Genomic DNA, 17,063 nt, shown 5'->3' on the forward strand with positions numbered 1-17,063 from the left:
ACGCAAAGTACGCTCGTCCTATATATATATGAAAGGAAGGACCTTCCCCACTGACAGTTCTCAACTACAGGAAGAGGATGGCACAACTCATCATTTTGTCCGCTCTCTTACTCGGCTTTCTCCATGGTAATGTATTGGAATCGCCTCTCTCGATCTCACGTTGTTAACGTCGCGCCGCCTTTTCTCCCTTTCTAGGGTTAGCAGCCAAAGAGAAATGCAATGGAAATAAGTGCAAACTGCCATCCGTTCGACGACCGAAAAATCTTTTGGAATGGAGAATTGACGACAGTCCGGTGGCGTCTTGTGCAGACAACGGCAAATCCGTTCGACTTGTGCCTGCTGTAAGAAACGCTATCACTTCTCAAGAAATCACATTTCGTTGTGAAAATGGCAAAATGATTCACGTTCCCTCTGCTCCACGTTCAGGTTGGTGCTATAATCTCCTTTCTAGAATAATAATAATAATAATTATAATAATTCCCCAATTTTTCTCCAGTTCATCCTCGTGTAATCATTGACATTCAGTCTGAAGAAGATGCTAATAAAGACTTGATTCTCCAACGTTGTACTGTTAGGGGTGTGAATGCCAGGCCAACGTGGTTCTTCCTCGACGTTGCCAAGCGCACTTGGAGACAAATTACATCTAACAGAAAGAGGAACAGAAATACGACGTACGTCGTTGAAGAAGATAACAACGACTCACTTTTGTACGTGCCAATCAAGTCCAATTACGTGTATGGAACGTATAAATGCGCTGTGGACAATGTAGAGCGCAATATTACCGTCGAACCACCTCGTAAGTCAGTTTTAGCGCCCTTTATAAAATGATATAGTAAAGAATTCTTTTTTCAAGGTTGTGATACTGTTCATCTTCGAAATGTTCTCCGTCGCAGGAATGGTGGTACACCACGCGGAGCATCTGCGCGGACATCAAGTGGAACGACTTTGACCATTGACTGTTTTTATGACGTTCCAGACGTAGACGTAAAGTGTGACGTTGGAAAGTGGGTTTCTGTTCGTGACGCATCAGAAAACATTTCTGACATATGTTGGAAGTGTCCCTCATTGGACTCCCTCTTGCCTCCTTCAAAGCACGTAAGCGTCAAACAAAGACAACGTGGTCACAACAAAGAAGACCAAGTCGATTCACAGTACGAAATTTCTTGTCAAAAAAGATATCTTTACTCAAAAACAATTCAAAACAAGTTCAATGTAGCATGTCTTGACAAAAATGGAGATCGACCGCCAAGTTATTACAAAATTGACTCCTCCTCCTCCTCCTCCTCCTCCTCCTTCTCCGCCGATGACATTGAGTGCAAGCCTACTGAAAAACTGGTTGAACAAGCATGCGGTCCTTGTGGGACTCTACCTGGACACGAGAAGACGCCGTACATGATTGCTCCAAAAGGCGAAAAGAAACCTGACTTTGTCAACGTACCGTTTAAGAAGGCTACATGCAAAATTGACGTTGCCTGTTCAGACAACAGACAGGAGACGTTCTACTGTGGTAGCTACTCCTCTCCAACAGCAGAGTTCAAGTGGTTCAATCATGAACGTCAAACTTATGACCAAGTGTGTTAGTATACATAGACCGAATTAGATGTATGACTTTTACTTTTGTTACAAGAAGTGCATGTTGAAGATATATATGTAATTTGTTGTCCACCTAATAGAATCTATTGCGTGTCATGATGATGTAAGACGGGAACTTCCGCGTAGATCATCTAATCCCACGTGCGCGTTACGCAAGGGGAGTCCCAACATTGAGATGGGGGAATGTCCAGGGAAAGAAACAAAGGTCGGTATCAACGCGAAGATCCCTCACTCTTTCGTCACGCGTTGCCCCGGCCTGACGAAGATGCTTCATCGAAGCGCGTCAAAGCACGATTTGGCGAGCACAAGTCGCGCTCGCAAAGCCGTTCAACTGAATTACGTCGACGACGAGAATCGTCCCTATTACAAGAACGATTGCGCTTGGACGTCGATCGTCGTACCGCCAGACGTTGCGCATCTAAAACGTTCGCAAAAACTATTCGTCTACGATCATTTATTCGACAAATACGCTCTGAATTCGCTCGAAGAGTGCCACGCCATCAATTGGTGTCAAACGATCGCACCCATGATGCCCATGAATACGATGGGCGACGGAAATTGCCTTTTGCATGCTACTTCGCTATTCCTTTGGGGTTATCACGATCGCTCTCTCGATTTACGTCGATCGATTTACGACGCCCTTGTACGGGACTCCAAAGCACAAATTCGCCTACGATGGCACGCTTGGCGCGAACGTGCGAACAAAGACTGTTCCGATTCCATGAAAGTTTCGTACGACACGAAAACGTGGCGTCAAGAGTGGATTATGCTTCTCAATGCCGTCGATCCAAATGCACTCGATCAACAACGTCTCGAAAGTCTCGAAGAAATTCACATTTTCGTTTTGGCCAACGTTCTTCGACGTCCCATCATCGTTCTATCACAGCGCGAAATTCTCGATTTATATGGTCAACCACTTCAACCTGTTACAATGGGTGGCATCTATTTGCCATTGTTGTGCGATCCTTTGAATTGTTGCAAAACGCCTGTCGTCATTGGATTTGCCGACGGTCATTTTACTCCCATGCTATTCGTCAGTTTGGCCAGTGGTGAACAATTGATGCAAGTCGTTCCTCTCGTTCGCTATGGGGACTTTAATCCATTGCCTGTACATTTTATTGACGCTTCTACGGAAATTCCTCGTAATCTCTGCGAAGATTATTTGGAATTAGTCAAAATTGAAATTGGTGCAACTTCGCGAAGAACAATCAAAGTGGCCGCTTGCTTTTCTCAACCGCCACTTCATCAAAATCTCATTGATAATTATGTTCATTATCTGATAGACGAAGAAGAAAAGCGAAATCAACCTCCTCCCCCTCCTCTTCCACCGACATCTTCAAAAATGACGTCATCGAATTACATGCCACCGTCACGACCGACTCTTTTGGCCGCAGACGCTCATTCCAATCTTTCGTCGTCGTCTAATTCACCTCGTCGCCGTGGCGACAATGACTTGCAATTCATTCATTGTGTCACGCCTGGATGTCGTCATTTTGGATCAAAAGATCGTCTCAATATGTGCTCTGAGTGCTATTCGGTGCACAGGCGAACGCAGGCTTCTTCTTCTTCTTCTTCTTCTTCTTCCTCTTCTTCTTCTAGTACTGCCGCTGCTGGACAAGTTGTTTCTCACAAGTGCCGTACGTCTGGCTGTGGAAATTACGGCGCCAAGGAAAGAGGATATCTATGCTCAGAATGTTCTCAACAAGCGACTCTACTTCAAAAAATTGAACAACGTCGTCGTCGAGAAGCGGAGGAGACGACGGAAAAGAGACGCAATCGTGCGACGACGCACATCAAGTGTCACACTAAAGGCTGCAACTTTTTTGGCAATCCTGAGCTGAATTTCTACTGTTCCAAGTGTTTCAATGACATGACAATCGCCGAACATGAACGTCATCGTAGAGAAAGAAGAATGATGAAGGATCCTATTGCCGTCACATCGCCGCCGCCGCCGCCGCCGCCACCGGATCCGGCGTCACTTCCGAAACCCGTTCTACCGGTCTCTGCTGCTGAGACGGTGCCGCCGTACGCACGTGATCGATGTCGTGAAAGCGGTTGCAACAAACGCGGTTTTCCAGACAATTACAATTACTGTGAAGATTGCTTTGCCAAAAGTATTGAGCGTTACCACAATAGTCGCATTCCAACCTCCCAATTTCCGCCGCCTCCACGAAGGGAAGAACGTGCCTCCGCCGCTTCCGCTGCCGTATCACGTCCCATCGACATACGCCAGAATGCCGTCAGCCGAAACAGCCCTTTTGCTGGGGACGACTTTTCAAAGAAGCCAAGTGAAAAAATTGTCAAGACAAAGAGACCTAGTCAAATAAATGATGATATCTATTCGTCTTCTCCCTGTCGAACAGAAGGATGTGCTCTATTTGCTCCTAAAAACTCCAAGTATTGCCTTGACTGTCAGAAAGTGGAGAAAGATACAGGCGTCGCAGAGCCAGTAAAGCGGGTAGTGGCAACTCAGCAAAGATGCCGCGGCGGACACCATTGCTCGCGTTTGGGCAATGCTCACTATCAAGGCTACTGCTCACAATGCTATTTTGCTTGGACGGGTGATGGCAAGTATCGTGGTCGCCCAATGGCCACCACGCAAGATGTTCGGCTAAAATCAGCTATAAGGACCAAAGACATTCCATGTATGGATACAAACACATGACCTTCATTTAGCTGCAGTATCGTTTTTTTTTTATTTTATTATGACCACGCTAAGCGCGCAACACACGCGAGAATTTACGCAAGCGCGCGCAGGGAGGGAGAAGAAGGCGTGCGCGCGTTACACCGGCGTCTGCGAGAACTTGATCGCGTGTGTGTCGCGCCACGATGATGAACGACGACGATTACTACGACGAATCGTTTCTACGCAAGCTCTTTCTAACAGGAATCAACACGCGCGACCCCAAAGCGCGTCGACAGGCCCTCGACGTGATTTGTTCGGTCGTCGAAACGTGGAAAGACGCCCTCGATTTGGACGATGAAGCCGAACAGGCAAGCGATCTTCTCACGCGCTATCTACCGACCATCGTACGCTGGAAAACGGCGTGTCCGTTCAAAGACGTGCGAGCAAAGTGCAAAGAAATCGTTGAATCGCTCGAGGTTCGACGATTGCGAAATAACGAAGGGAATACGCTTTATTTCTTCCTCTGGACTGCAGGGAAAGGCAATCAAAGTGCCACAATTGCGACACCCGGGGGCGTCAGCTTTCATTCCCGAAAGCGAAGTGCGTAAGGGGATACGAAAAAAGGGGGGAACCACGCACGGGGGCCAAAAGGCGTGAGAGGGGTGTGGCACGTCGTCCCCAAAAAAACACACACGTGACCATCGACGTCACCGCACTATTTTTTCTCTAGGTCATCTCAGTCGACACGGACGACGAAGGGGTAATTTAATTAACAGGAGACTGTATTTATCGTGTGACGTCATTTCATCTATAGACTCGCGATCTTTTCATCGAAGCCTATCTTGTTGACAATCGCGTATCAAACATGATACGTCTGATGGGTTATCATCCGCGCTATTTGGTCAGTTTCTTGCAATTTCACGTCTATATGATGCATCAAGACGGTCCGCTCCCTGTTCACCTTCGTCATTATATTGCTATTCTGGTAAAGTAAAACATTTCCACCTTCATCTTCTGACGGCACATGGACGCTTCTCTTTTTTTCACTTAGGCTGCTGCTCGTCACAGGTGCACTTATTTGGTATAAAAACACAAAGCTTTCTTCTTTTTTTCAGATGACAACCCTCTTTCGTCTCCCTCCCCCCCCCCCCCCCTCCTTAGATTAGTTTATGTGAAGCCAATTTTCTTGCCTATGGTGGCGATCCAATCTGGTTGGAAGATCCGCTAAGAGCTCCCAAAAAAATTCGCGCTCTCAATCACATCAACATGATTCTCGCTCATCAACCGTGGCTCATAAAGCCGGACAATATTAAGGTAGGCTCTTAAGATCTATTTTATTTATTTATTTATTTATTTATTATGGTGTGGGGTGGGTTAGGATTTACTTCAGCCCAGTTCTGATAGCTGGTCTTTAAGTGAGCTGACTCACGCTCTTGTCATACTTGCTCATTACCACAGTCTCGCCGGATTTGCCCTTGGATGTGGTCTCAACCCGGAAATTGACTCGAGAGAGGGTCACGTCGTCTCGTCACCATTTTCTGTAATGTCGTCGCCTATACGAACGAGTAATTGAGACGAGTTTCTCATCTTAATATTAGAGTGAAAGCAACAGTCCTCCTGTTGCAACACCACGCGTTGCTACAGAACCCTCTTCACGTTCATCTCAGTGCGAAGAAAACGACGACGACGACGATGAACGTTCTCCGGTCTTCGCCAGTGTTACCTTCCAAAGCGTCATGGAAAAATTGAAGCAAATTGAAAATAACCCCGACGATTTTGATTTTGAAGAGCCATCGACAGAAGAATTGGAAAAGCAATTTGAAACAGAAACTTTAGCTAGTGCAGAGCGTGAGTCAATGACGCATTTCCGGGTTCCTTGGTTCTAGTGGAGGCCATCCCCCATGGGGGTTCCATGATTTCCTAGAGGGGGGTTCTGTTTTATGTAAAAGAGAGCGCGGTGGCCTCCCCCCGTGCCGCGCCGCGCCGCCGCCACCGCCACCGCAGACAATTAGTTACAGTTCCATGTTTTGCCTCTCTAAACCAAATTTGGGGGCAATTATGTTAACAACAACTAATGCTCTACGACGTTGACTATTGAAATGTTTCTACTCCCTCCCTTTTAGTGGGTGATCCTCATCCTGTTGCTACGGGGGCGTCGTACGTTTCTCCTCGTATTGCTAAATACGTTGAAGATCCCGAGTTTGAACATGAGGATTTTGCTAAAAGGGGAGACTTCTCTGGCGTGTCTACATTCAGAGTTCAGGTAAAGAAGAAAAGAGTTGGCTTCTTCTTCTTCGCAACTGTGATTTGCTCGTCGTTATAAGGATTTCTCATGGGAAGATCAGGGATATTCGCTAGCAAATCGCCTCTTCCCTGACATAGGTCAATTGCTAGATGACAAATTTAAACTTATTGTTGATCTCACCTATCGAACGTAAGTCATGGTCAATGAATTCTCTCTAATGGAAAAGGAGGACTAAATGATGTAGGTTTGGCACAAATGTCGAAATTGACACAACCATGTTCAGAAGTGCCATTTGGAATTACATCCATTGCATCAAAGGAATTTTTCACGACGATTACAATTATGGAGAAGTAAGTGCTTCTTCTCTATGATGAGATGATTCTCTTATACACCCCTTCCCTGTGCGCGCAGGTCAACAAAATGCTTCATCGAGACATCAAGAAATACATTCGAAACGTCACGTGTTTTCCAGAGAGAACGATAGTCAATGATTTTAATCTTTTCTTGGCAGGTTTTCACTACACGGAAAAGGTTCGCCTATATAAATATTATTAATTGATTGCAAGTATTTTTTCTAGGTGCACGTGAATCTTCTACTTCTTGAAGCAAGACTCCAAGCTGAACTTCTCTATGCCCTTCGTGCCATAATGCGCTACATGACATGATAGGACATTGTGTGTCTATTCTACTAGTGTTTATCATCCGCCATCTTTTGGGAGACCGAAAACTCTGTACGTATATTGCCGTTCTGCGTGTTATAGCAGTATTTATTTTGTAGAGCCTGCGCCTAAATTTAAAAGCGTTTTCTAATTGAGTACGTTGCGCAACGTTACGCACAGTTTTGCGCAGAAAAGCGCGCGGAGCGTTCGATCGATGGACTTCACCGGTACAGTCTGTTTTGAGGGGCCACGACGACGTATTTGCGTTCTAGAAGTGCTTGTTTTACGTAGGAAAAGGACTGAAAGCGGTCCCGACTCCGTCCGAACGAGATGCGCATCGAAAACTCGTTCTAGACGAAAATTCGCTTACGAAGTTGAAAGGAATTGAAGAATATCGATGTTTAGAAACGGTATGAGCTCGCAAACGGCTTCATAGGCGTCGAATCATTGAGTTTCAGCTTTCGGTTGCTCGCAATCGCTTGGTCCGACTTCCGCCTTCGTCTTTTGCATCTCTTCGCAATTTACGAGTGCTCAACTTGGAGCAAAACAGTCTATTCGATGTACAAGGCAAGTGGGGCGTTCAGGTTGGGGGCGAGAAGTCGCCATATTTTCGTGACGTCACATTTTTAGGTCTTTCATGTCTTCCCATGCTCGAATGGTTAAATCTTTCGGGAAACAGTCTCAAAGTAGAGCTCTCCTTTCATATATTCATTTATATATTTATTTATTTTCAGGATTTTTCTGGAGTGAAAGCAAACGTGAGACTGAGCCATTTGGATTTATCTGATAACAGGTTCACGAAAAACAAGAGTCAAAATTCAATACTACTACTAATAATAAATATTACATTGTTGCAGCATATCGGATCTTTTTGATATATCACAATTGCGTCACTTGAAAGTAGGACACCAATAAAAAAATCAGTTTAATTAAATGACACAAAGAAATATTTATAGGCCCTTTTACTCCATGGAAACGTGCTGACGTCAATCCAAAAGTACCTTTAATTAAGTAAGGGCCTATAGTATGTACAATGGTTCTCTACTCTAGGGCTCCTAATTGTCTTCCATCATGTCTTTGTCTTCTGACACTAGCAGACAACGAAATTCACGATTTGACTGAAGTGAGAAGTCCTGGTTTACTTATTTTTTATTTATTCTCTTCCAGTTTCTCACATTGACTCGTCTTGCGTCGTCACTTGCTAATTTAACTGTAGCAAACAATCCAGCTCTACTAATGACTGGCCAATCAATGTAGAGATCTGATTCAAATTAAATTAAAACGTAGACTCTCTTTATTGTATAGGGGTTTTGATTATCGACCCTATTTTCTCTCCATTTGTCCCAATCTCGAAACGTTAGATGGCTTCACTATAGCGGACGACGAAAGACAAAGAGCCAATCACCTTTTTCCTCCAACAACGAAATCTCCATACAAATTGGGTCAGCATCGAGAACTCGTCGAATATTTGAGTTCCCTTTTGCCTTTAACCCAAGCGCGTCAAGTAAACGTCATTATCATCAACCAATCAAACGAATTCGAAATTTTTTTCTTTCAGTTGCACCAGACTGGATTGAGAAGAGAAAAAGACGACGTTCTCAAATTACATCAACAACATATCGAGGCTCAATTTCTCGAATATCAGGACGAACAGAGACAACAATTGCAACGCCTTTTCCAACAACAAGAAGAACTTCTAAGACAGAGTCGCACATCTCTTGCAACTTCTTCACTAAATGATACCAATGCCACCGAAATATATGTAGCAACAGCAGGTAAAAACAATAGAAACGATGATCCTTTAGCATTCAATCTCATCCAGAATTAACCAAGTCAAAAAGTGAGTCTACTTTAGTTCTAGAAGACCTTGAAGACGAACTCGCTGATTTGCACGGTTTGTACATTATTATTCATCTCTATTGACTATTCGCCACATATTAGAAACGAGTTTACTGACGTCAACGTCCGAATACGTGCCCCTTCCTCCGGGAGGACAAGTCTTTTCACCTCAAAAAGCCAATTCTTTTGCTAATGAAACGGAAAACAAACGTTCGTTCACTCAAATAAAGTCTAATTAATTAATAGGGAATATAATTAGATGATGCTGCAATTGTGATTCAATCGTGGGTTCGCGGACATCAGCTTCGCGAACGATTGCGTCCGTTCGTCGAAGAGACGCGTGCCGCCGTCAAAATCCAGGCGGCGTGGCGAGGTCATCGCACTCGGAAACGAGATCCCTTCGTACGAGAAATGAAGCGAGAAATTCGCTGCAAGCGCACGGAAGCTCATTTGATTCACATTACCCAAACGTTGACTGACACTCAACGGGAACTGGTAAAGGAATCCCAGCTGAGACGACGACAAGAAGAGTCAATAGCGCGTCTTTGGGACGAAGTACGTCACCACCACTGTCTGAGTTTTAAGGAGAAATCAAGATTATACTCTAGGTTCGTTCACTCAATAGAAAAAATGACTGGAATGCTGCTGCCACTTGCATTCAATCAGCCTGGTAAGAAGAGACAGAGGAGTGTAGGGCGCTATCTATTGCTATTCTTAGGCGTCGGTATAGGACAAGAAAGGTACATAGGGATGTCTAGACGCGAATGTAGTGTGATTCTTTTATAGAAAAAGACAGTTGAGAGCAGCCACGTTTCTTTGAATGATGTCAGCAGTCAGGTAGCGCCGTATGGAAGAGAGAAGAGGAGCATTACATGTATTCGTTTAGATTGGAAGTCTTCTTGAAGCCGTCAATGATTTGGAGAGTCAAGTAAAGGGTTCTGAAGACACGTCCTTGTCTTTCAAATTGGAATCAGGTATGCATATGTGACTAGTTAGTCCCAAAGAGAATAAAACAGGGATTTTAGATAGTGCATCGTCGATTAGTGACGGTGACGGAGCCGTCGACTCTAGTCCAACGGATCTAAAAGCAGCGGTTGCTTCTCCTTTGTCTTTGCAAAATAGTGGCGGTTCTTTGTCGTCGTCTCGATCGGGAAAATCGCCGAGAGAAAAAGCCGAAGATCTTCTCTCGTCCCTCGAACATCAATTGTCTCAAAACAACAAATTGATGACGTCGACAGATTCTGAGGGACAGCAGACACCTGGAAGCATGTGCAGCTTCTATTCTCTACCTCCCAAACTCGCCGCATTAGCAACGACATCTCAATCGACGGCATCAGGCACAAATCAACAATAAAAAACGTAAATAAATGAAAAATGCGTACATGTCTACTCAAACTATCGAAATCGTACAGTAATAGATTTATTGTTTCCTTTTTCCGTCCATCCAAAAGCCTTGTACTCCATCCAAGATCTCTTCATTTCGCGCCTCTTCAAATCCAGTTTGTCGTCATCAATGACGACGTCATCACGTGATGTTAAAACGACCGGCGGCGGCGGAGGCGGAAGCGACGATCGATCCTTGTGTCGATAAAGTCGTGGCGATAGACGTGGAAGTAGCGTCGAAGATCTCGCTCTCGGCGAAGTGAGGCCCCTTTCGGGGGGAACACGACTTCCAAACGAAATCGATCGTCTCAACGCATCCTTTGTCGGTTCAAAGACGCCGACGGCCAATTGACGTTCGCTCGCTTCGATTCGTCGTCGATCGAGCACGCGAACGGCGGGCAGCTTATAAATAAGCGATGCGCGATAGTTTGGACGTTGAGTAAGCGGATTGCCACTGACATTGAGATAATCGAGCGCGAGCATGCGTCGACATTCGCCTACAAGTTCGCCGAGCGAGACGAGCTCGTTATTTTGCAGCGAAAGGACACGAAGGCAAGTGAGAGGTCGTAAAAGCGAATTTCCAATCGTAGTTAGGAGATTATCGTGTAAATAGAGCTCGGTTAGAAGGAGCGTCGACGAAAAGGTGCCCGGCGGTAGACGACGAAGCGCGTTGCCGTTGAGCCAGAGCGCTTTGAGGTGACGAAAGCGGTCGAGACAGGCGAACGTGTCGAAACGAATTTTCGACGTCATTTCGGCGAGATAGAGTTCGTCCACGTCGCGATCTTTTGTTTTTCGCGCGTCTCCGAGTAGACAATTCAAGTAGGTGTCGAGAGAAACCGGTGCAACGGCGCCTTCCTTCTCTTCTTTACTTGTAGCCATTTGTTTATCGCTAGCGTTTGTTTATTGAAGGACATCCGGGCTTGCAACTACGTAGCCTTCCCCCACCCGCGATTCTTTTTCTTTTCTATTTTGGACTTCTAGTGAGCACCAAATAGTCAGCATTTGGTGCTCACTTGAGTAAGATTTCCGCGTTCATAGCCCAAATGACTTCAATTTTAGCCATTTGCTCGTACGATTTCTACCGTGCGCTAGCACACTTGGCGGCCATGTGACGTATGACGTAGAATCATGATCCACGTGATTTCACTCTGCACAACCATTGGTTCCCGCGTTTTTTTGTACGAAACGGTCGAACCGAAAAACTTGCCCAGCTTGCCCGGCGGGCGTGTCCACGATCTCGATTTTGATTGGCTCTTGCTGCGCATACGTCATTCTAATCCGGGTTGCAATTCGCCGGTTTCAGTCATTCTCGGCCGAACTTTCTACGAGCAGGCTCCATGTCTGCCATGATCGCGTTTTTCGTTCGTCGTCGTCTTCGGGGCGGCCGAGAAAGGCATCTGCCGCGAGGCGGAACCTTCGACAATCAAAACGGGCGGGGATTTCGGCGTCTTCCGGTAAGCACGAACGATCGCGCAATTTCATTCACGAATGCAATCGCGCCTTTTTCTGCAGAAACTCCCCGCGATCCTTCGCGAAGGGTCGCGCCCCGAAGCGACGAAGCCAGCGCAGCGCGATCGCACGCCGGTAAGTGATCTGCGACGCCGTTTTCGCGTTTCCGCGCGATCGATCGATTTTTTTTTCTTTCAGATCGTTGCGCCTCGGCGCGCGATGACGTGCTCGAACGGGATTGCACAGCGCGGCGCCTCCGCTCGCCGGTAAGAACTGAATCCGCGCGATTTCCGTTTTCTCGACCGCGTGATTCACGTTTTTTAGAAAAGCGACGGCGGTCCCCCTTCAAAGCCGAGCAAACCGGCCGATCTTCGGGCCGCGCGACATCCATGAAGGTAAGCAACGCCTCCACTTCACACATCTCTATTGTTCTATATAATGTGTCATAGATGGACATGGAAACATCTGTCGACATTGATCTCATCTGTGACGTCAGCAGCCAACATCCGGGCCTCGCCCACGTAGAAGGTAATGGCGTCACAACGCATAATTAATCAATTCGTTAATTATTGCTCTTTAGGCTGTTACGACGACGATGACGACGACATGATGACGACACCGGCAATGACGACACCGATGGAGGCCGGCCATAGCAAAGATGGCCTGACACTACCGACGAGGCAGAAGATCCAGGTTCGTACTTTCCTTGGGCCCCGTGTGGAGTAGGCGCGCTCATAAGGGCGGAGAGTCCTCTTACTGCACCCAAGCGGATTGAACGTTTTGCCACTGTTCCCTCTTTGAGCCAGACGGAACATGTACACTGACAGCGACCTAGGGGGTGGGAGGGAGGGTTTGAAGTGGGGCAGTGGCATCTCAGCAAGAAGCTTGTATTGTGTGCATGTACGAGGGCCTAGACGGGGACAACAAAAAGCTTAGTGTAATGACCATCCAATGCATCGTGCCGTTTTGCAACTACGATAGACAAAGCATTACGTTCATGCGGGGCTCCGTAGACCGCCATGCATTAGGGTTTAGGGCGGCTGTCAGTAGGTAGGGCGGTTCCCAAAGTAGATAGGTTGTAGCTCCTTCCCCAACGTGCTTAGCTGGCAGCCACCACGTTAGACCATTTCAGTGGATTTCTGAGGTAATCTAGGTTGATTTAGAATATAGGATAACTATCTAGGTCAATGGATTTGGAGGTACTCTAGGTTCATTTTTAGAATATAGGATAAATATTTAGGTCAATGGATTTGGAGGTACTTTAGGTTGATTTTTAGAATGAATGTAGGCTTGATTAACTAATTAAATTTAGGTCAATGGAGTAGTAGGTAATCTAGGTTGATTTAGAATGTAGGCTTGATTAATTAGTTAATTAAATTTAGGTCAATGGAGTAGTAGGTAATTTAGGGATCAATTCATTCATATTCTGTAGCTAATCCGTTCTTTAGCATCATTGTAATTACAGTACTGTAGAGTAAACAATGTAGATAATATCTCCTTGATGTACGTTTGTAAGCATTTTTTGGTTTTTAGAAACCGAAAAGAGGCCTTGAACGTGGGGCATTGGGCTCAGTACATAGATACACACAGTGAAGGAGCAGGTATTCATTTTGACACGTTGATGTACATCTGTAAGCATTTTTTGGTTTAGAAACAGAAGAGAGGAAAAAGACGAGGAGCTTGGAAATAGTTTGAAGCTGGCTTTAGTAACAAGTGGGCACGGAGGGAGGAGGTATACATTTTGCCATGATTGTGAATATTTGTATACAGTTTCTTCGTTCTAGAAACAGAAGAAGAAGAAGGCCTTCGAAGTAGAAACGGACACCCACTGACTGAAAGAGGAGGTATTTATTTTATTTCACATATTGATGTATATTTATTTCTATACGCTTTCTTTGTTTTAGAAACAAAAGAAGAAGGCTTTGAGGAGATGAACCCACACAGCATGCAGCGAAGAAAGAGGTATTCATCATTTTGGCATATCGATGAATATTTCTAAGTATTTCTTTTTTGTTTTAGAAGCAGAACAGAAGAGAGAAAATGAAAGATCAAGAAGATTGCATGCAAATTGAAACTGCGTAGCGTAGACTCTTGCATGCAGGTGGATGGGGAAATAAAGGAGGGCAGGGGAAAGAGGGTTGGGAAATATAAAGGAGGGGGGGCTCTGCGCATCCTCGCGTCTCGTCTCGCGTACTTCGTCTCGTCTCGCGTACTTCCTCTCGCGTACTTCTCGCGTACGGCGCCTTCCCTCTCTCTTCCGTAATAGACTTACGATGCGTCGTAACAATAACGAGTTCAGGTTTTCACGCGTTCAGGTGCACGCTCGTCGTCTCTAGGCCCCAAAACGATGGCTCAGAGTTCGCGTATGGGCCAATCGTCTCTCATGCCGCCTCCTCCGCCCCCGTCCTCATCGTCGTCATCTTCAAGCGGACTTTTATCGCCAGCGACGTCGATTTCAAGCAACGCGACGGGAAGCGGTCGAACGAAGGTCGCCCTCAAACCGGGGCACAGTCTAATGGATTGGATTCGATTGGGAAAGAGCAGCGGCACAGATTTGACGGGTGTCGGTGGTCCGGGACATTTTGGCCAAGTGACGGAAGCCGAACTGGCGAAACATCAAAGGGAAAACGACGTTTGGATAGCAATTCGAGGCAAGACCGACTCGATACATAAGTAAATCCTTTCGCTATTTTTACCATAAAAGGAAGAGTGTATAACATTACGCGCTATCTCGATTTCCATCCCGGAGGCGTGCCGGAGATAATGAGAGGCGCGGGACGGGACGGAACGAATTTGTTTACAGAGGTGAAGGTCGCGTGCCGGCGGCGCCGAAACAAACGATTCGTTTTTTTAGATTCATAAATGGGTTAATGTTGAGTCGATGTTGGCGACTTGCTACGTCGGTCCTCTTGTCATTGACACGGAAAGAAAGAGGAAATCGCCGGGAGGTCAGAACCGCCTCCACTAAAAAGCATCATAAATTAATTAATTAATTAATTAAGGGCATACACAGCAGCTCACCGTACCATCTCTTGTCGTTTCTTCTATACCAAGTTCAAATGTTCCTAAGAAAGTGCAGCAAGTAGCAGCCAATAGTGCAGATGCTGCGGAATCTGATGGTCGTTGCTCAGTTTCAATAATTTTCGCTCCTATTTCTCGTTTTAGTTGGGCAAAAATCGTGGAAGCGATTGCGAACGTTTTTTCGTTCTTTTGGCGCCATGCGAAGGAAGTCATTTCCCGGAAGTATAAATCCCATTCAAATAACCCTAATTGCATGTTATGTGCTCCACCTTCTAGCGGAACGCGACGATAAGAAACGATGCAAAGACACAGTTCCCGCCACTCTCGACAGCGGAATGGGCCAACGATTGTCGCCGCCGTCGTCGTCGTCATCGCAACGCCGATCCACATTTCCAACAATAACTACGTCGTCGCCGCCTGATGAAAATCGTCCAACAAAACCTAGGCAAGTGAAAGCGGCGTTGTCTTAACGATAGCTTACGGGGTTTTAGCTATACGTGGGATCAGACTGACGACGATGTGACGTTGAAGATAGCAACTGACTACGGGGTATGTGGGTTTTCCATGAACGCGGGCGCCGGTCTCTTTTATTCTCCGCCGTTTTAGTCGTTGTCCATCGACGACGTGCTCCTTGAAGTGCGAACTAACGTCGTCACATGTGCCGCCGCCGGCGAAGAAGAAGAGAAGCAATCGACGGTCATCACATGCGTTCTGTTTCTAGGGAAAATGGTCTACGAATTGAGTGGAGGTACACGACATTGACACCCGTCTCCGCCATCCAAAAATCGAAGTTTTCTCGTATAGAATTATGTGACGGCGTTTCAAATACAAAAAGTGAGAAAGCGCAGTCGAAGACGGCATTACGTTACGTTTCCTCTCTTTTTACTCTAGTTTCGATCGACGACAAAAAAGCCGCTCATATCGTTTTAACGAAAACGAAAAGTGGAAAGGAATGGACGGCGTTGCACAACGGTGCCGCCGCCGCCGCCGCCGCGCCGCTCGACGAACACTTTGGCAAAAGAAGAAGCAGACGTAAGTGATTTGCATCCTTAACGCAATTCAATACATCCCAAAGTTGAATTCATTTCACGTTCATCGGCTGGCTTCTCTTTATACTAGTACCAAAATATCGCACGTGCACGGTGCGCGACATCGAAGTGGCCACACACGACGTTAAACTCTTTCACGTCGAATTACCGCCGCTCTGTCACATGGTCGTTCCGACGGGACACCACGTCTATCTTCGTTGCAACATCGAAGGTATAAAAATCATTATTTATTTATTTATTTATTTATTTATTATATGCGGATGTTTTCCAGGAGTCGAAGTGACTCGACCCTATACGCCCGTCGCCGAAATGGACGGAGATTGTGGCTACATCAACGGGCGATCTTTTCTTCTACTCGTTAAAATTTACTCGCAGGGCACGATGACTCAATATTTGAATACGCTCCAAAAGGGTTGGGTTCGACGACGGCACGTGACGTCGTCGTATCTGTTTATTTTTATAGGAAGTCAATTGGACGTAAGCGATCCTGATGGAACGTTTAGTGAGAGCGTACTAGATGGTGCTTTGTCTTTGTGTCTTGTCGGCGCCGGAACAGGTGAGGGGACGGCGAGACGCCGGCCGGCCGGCTATCTCTCTTTATTTTTGCTCTCAAAGGGTTCACTCCGATGGCGAAGCTTATTCGTCGGTTTTTTGAAGGAAACAATGATCCTTTGAGGTTCGTTTCCGTGGAAGCGTCGACCCTGCATGGGAAATGTTTATTTAAAAGGTCGGTCAAGTTGATTTGCGCTAATAAAACAACAGGTGATCGGCTATGGAGAGACAGATTGGAGCGAATGGAAGCGAGCGTTCGAGGAAGGTAGAACAATCACACAAAAGCGGCGCGTAACAGTAGAAAATTCCTTTTTTTTCTATGAGGCTCCAAGTAAAAGATATTTTATCTGCCGCTGCATCTGACGAATGGTCTGGTCTTCGTGGACGCGTTTCCAAAGATCTCTTGGAGGAATTCTTTCCTCCGCCTACTGCAGACGGAATATTCATTTGTTTCTGCGGAAATATGCCGTTCAATGCGATGATGCGAAGGTGAGTCACTCGGCTCTAGTTATGACGTCAAAAAACATTTTTTTCTACTAGACATATGAAGCAGCTGGGCTATAGCGAGTCTCAATATCATTTGTTTAATTAGAACTAATGAAGCGCCATATGGTCCGAGATTTAACAAAATCAATTTACAAATGAGG

The 17,063-nt window shown here is 45.9% G+C and overlaps 7 protein-coding genes across 8 annotated transcripts; 6 read left to right on the plus strand and 1 right to left on the minus strand.

Moving 5' to 3' along the window:
• On the plus strand, positions 1-1,689 carry LOC136193443 (uncharacterized). Its single transcript, XM_065982350.1, has 4 exons — positions 1-126; positions 196-426; positions 497-796; positions 854-1,689. The coding sequence occupies exons 1-4, from the start codon at positions 78-80 to the stop codon at positions 1,579-1,581; spliced, it is 1,308 nt and encodes a 435-aa protein (XP_065838422.1). The 5' UTR covers positions 1-77; the 3' UTR covers positions 1,582-1,689.
• Positions 1,690-1,744: 55 nt separating this feature from the next.
• LOC136193438 (tumor necrosis factor alpha-induced protein 3-like) lies at positions 1,745-4,319 on the plus strand. Its single transcript, XM_065982344.1, has one exon. The coding sequence runs from the start codon at positions 1,769-1,771 to the stop codon at positions 4,256-4,258; it is 2,490 nt and encodes an 829-aa protein (XP_065838416.1). The 5' UTR covers positions 1,745-1,768; the 3' UTR covers positions 4,259-4,319.
• Positions 4,320-4,387: 68 nt separating this feature from the next.
• LOC136193441 (sestrin-1-like) lies at positions 4,388-7,278 on the plus strand. Its single transcript, XM_065982348.1, has 13 exons — positions 4,388-4,695; positions 4,754-4,819; positions 4,950-4,979; positions 5,034-5,204; positions 5,271-5,300; positions 5,381-5,533; positions 5,598-5,759; positions 5,818-6,067; positions 6,343-6,482; positions 6,544-6,653; positions 6,709-6,814; positions 6,876-6,995; positions 7,043-7,278. Exons 1-13 carry the CDS (start codon positions 4,423-4,425, stop codon positions 7,127-7,129), a joined length of 1,698 nt encoding a protein of 565 aa, XP_065838420.1. The 5' UTR covers positions 4,388-4,422; the 3' UTR covers positions 7,130-7,278.
• LOC136193439 (centrosomal protein of 97 kDa-like) lies at positions 7,230-10,396 on the plus strand. Its single transcript, XM_065982345.1, has 19 exons — positions 7,230-7,350; positions 7,415-7,533; positions 7,582-7,690; positions 7,754-7,809; positions 7,858-7,916; positions 7,981-8,023; positions 8,080-8,120; positions 8,174-8,246; positions 8,291-8,376; positions 8,429-8,627; positions 8,682-8,898; positions 8,946-9,017; positions 9,065-9,172; positions 9,222-9,517; positions 9,571-9,632; positions 9,681-9,702; positions 9,749-9,799; positions 9,849-9,936; positions 9,988-10,396. Exons 1-19 carry the CDS (start codon positions 7,338-7,340, stop codon positions 10,314-10,316), a joined length of 2,043 nt encoding a protein of 680 aa, XP_065838417.1. The 5' UTR covers positions 7,230-7,337; the 3' UTR covers positions 10,317-10,396.
• LOC136193445 (leucine-rich repeat-containing protein 72-like) lies at positions 10,105-11,385 on the minus strand. Its single transcript, XM_065982352.1, has one exon. The coding sequence runs from the start codon at positions 11,222-11,224 to the stop codon at positions 10,358-10,360; it is 867 nt and encodes a 288-aa protein (XP_065838424.1). The 5' UTR covers positions 11,225-11,385; the 3' UTR covers positions 10,105-10,357.
• Positions 10,416-13,949, plus strand: LOC136193446 (uncharacterized). The gene is made up of 11 exons (XM_065982353.1): positions 10,416-10,897; positions 10,959-11,799; positions 11,858-11,929; positions 11,993-12,060; positions 12,119-12,189; positions 12,244-12,322; positions 12,375-13,395; positions 13,446-13,526; positions 13,579-13,638; positions 13,699-13,756; positions 13,814-13,949. Exons 2-6 carry the CDS (start codon positions 11,683-11,685, stop codon positions 12,270-12,272), a joined length of 357 nt encoding a protein of 118 aa, XP_065838425.1. The 5' UTR covers positions 10,416-10,897; positions 10,959-11,682; the 3' UTR covers positions 12,273-12,322; positions 12,375-13,395; positions 13,446-13,526; positions 13,579-13,638; positions 13,699-13,756; positions 13,814-13,949.
• Positions 13,950-14,036: 87 nt separating this feature from the next.
• LOC136193440 (cytochrome b5 reductase 4-like) lies at positions 14,037-17,062 on the plus strand. 2 transcript variants are annotated; one of them, XM_065982347.1, is made up of 17 exons: positions 14,037-14,445; positions 14,499-14,599; positions 14,649-14,742; positions 14,797-14,913; positions 14,960-15,037; positions 15,092-15,260; positions 15,307-15,364; positions 15,422-15,563; positions 15,620-15,649; positions 15,707-15,847; positions 15,935-16,075; positions 16,136-16,276; positions 16,328-16,420; positions 16,480-16,540; positions 16,592-16,681; positions 16,741-16,905; positions 16,957-17,062. In XM_065982347.1, exons 1-17 carry the CDS (start codon positions 14,142-14,144, stop codon positions 17,006-17,008), a joined length of 1,977 nt encoding a protein of 658 aa, XP_065838419.1. In that variant the 5' UTR covers positions 14,037-14,141; the 3' UTR covers positions 17,009-17,062. The 2 variants fall into 2 exon arrangements, with proteins under 2 accessions (XP_065838419.1, XP_065838418.1); XM_065982346.1 differs by having other exon boundaries at positions 16,480-16,681.
• Position 17,063: the final 1 nt, after the last annotated feature.

This window comes from Oscarella lobularis, chromosome 11, assembly GCF_947507565.1.
Source record: "Oscarella lobularis chromosome 11, ooOscLobu1.1, whole genome shotgun sequence".
Classification (NCBI taxonomy): Eukaryota; Metazoa; Porifera; class Homoscleromorpha; order Homosclerophorida; family Oscarellidae; genus Oscarella; species Oscarella lobularis.

Coding starts and splice junctions, on each gene's coding strand:
- LOC136193443 (XM_065982350.1), top strand. CDS start 78: ATGGCACAACTCATCATTTTGTCCGCTCTCTTACTCGGCTTTCTCCAT. Junction 127..195: donor CTTACTCGGCTTTCTCCATG/GTAATGTATTGG, acceptor CTCCCTTTCTAG/GGTTAGCAGCCAAAGAGAAA. Junction 797..853: donor TATTACCGTCGAACCACCTC/GTAAGTCAGTTT, acceptor TCTTTTTTCAAG/GTTGTGATACTGTTCATCTT.
- LOC136193438 (XM_065982344.1), top strand. CDS start 1,769: ATGGGGGAATGTCCAGGGAAAGAAACAAAGGTCGGTATCAACGCGAAG.
- LOC136193441 (XM_065982348.1), top strand. CDS start 4,423: ATGATGAACGACGACGATTACTACGACGAATCGTTTCTACGCAAGCTC. Junction 4,980..5,033: donor TCGACACGGACGACGAAGGG/GTAATTTAATTA, acceptor TTTCATCTATAG/ACTCGCGATCTTTTCATCGA. Junction 5,205..5,270: donor GTCATTATATTGCTATTCTG/GTAAAGTAAAAC, acceptor TTTTTCACTTAG/GCTGCTGCTCGTCACAGGTG.
- LOC136193439 (XM_065982345.1), top strand. Junction 7,534..7,581: donor AATATCGATGTTTAGAAACG/GTATGAGCTCGC, acceptor ATTGAGTTTCAG/CTTTCGGTTGCTCGCAATCG. Junction 8,628..8,681: donor CTTTAACCCAAGCGCGTCAA/GTAAACGTCATT, acceptor TTTTTCTTTCAG/TTGCACCAGACTGGATTGAG.
- LOC136193445 (XM_065982352.1), bottom strand. CDS start 11,224: ATGGCTACAAGTAAAGAAGAGAAGGAAGGCGCCGTTGCACCGGTTTCT.
- LOC136193446 (XM_065982353.1), top strand. CDS start 11,683: ATGTCTGCCATGATCGCGTTTTTCGTTCGTCGTCGTCTTCGGGGCGGC. Junction 11,930..11,992: donor CGCAGCGCGATCGCACGCCG/GTAAGTGATCTG, acceptor TTTTTCTTTCAG/ATCGTTGCGCCTCGGCGCGC. Junction 12,190..12,243: donor GCCGCGCGACATCCATGAAG/GTAAGCAACGCC, acceptor AATGTGTCATAG/ATGGACATGGAAACATCTGT.
- LOC136193440 (XM_065982346.1), top strand. CDS start 14,142: ATGGCTCAGAGTTCGCGTATGGGCCAATCGTCTCTCATGCCGCCTCCT. Junction 15,848..15,934: donor TGGCAAAAGAAGAAGCAGAC/GTAAGTGATTTG, acceptor TCTTTATACTAG/TACCAAAATATCGCACGTGC. Junction 16,906..16,956: donor TTCAATGCGATGATGCGAAG/GTGAGTCACTCG, acceptor TTTTTCTACTAG/ACATATGAAGCAGCTGGGCT.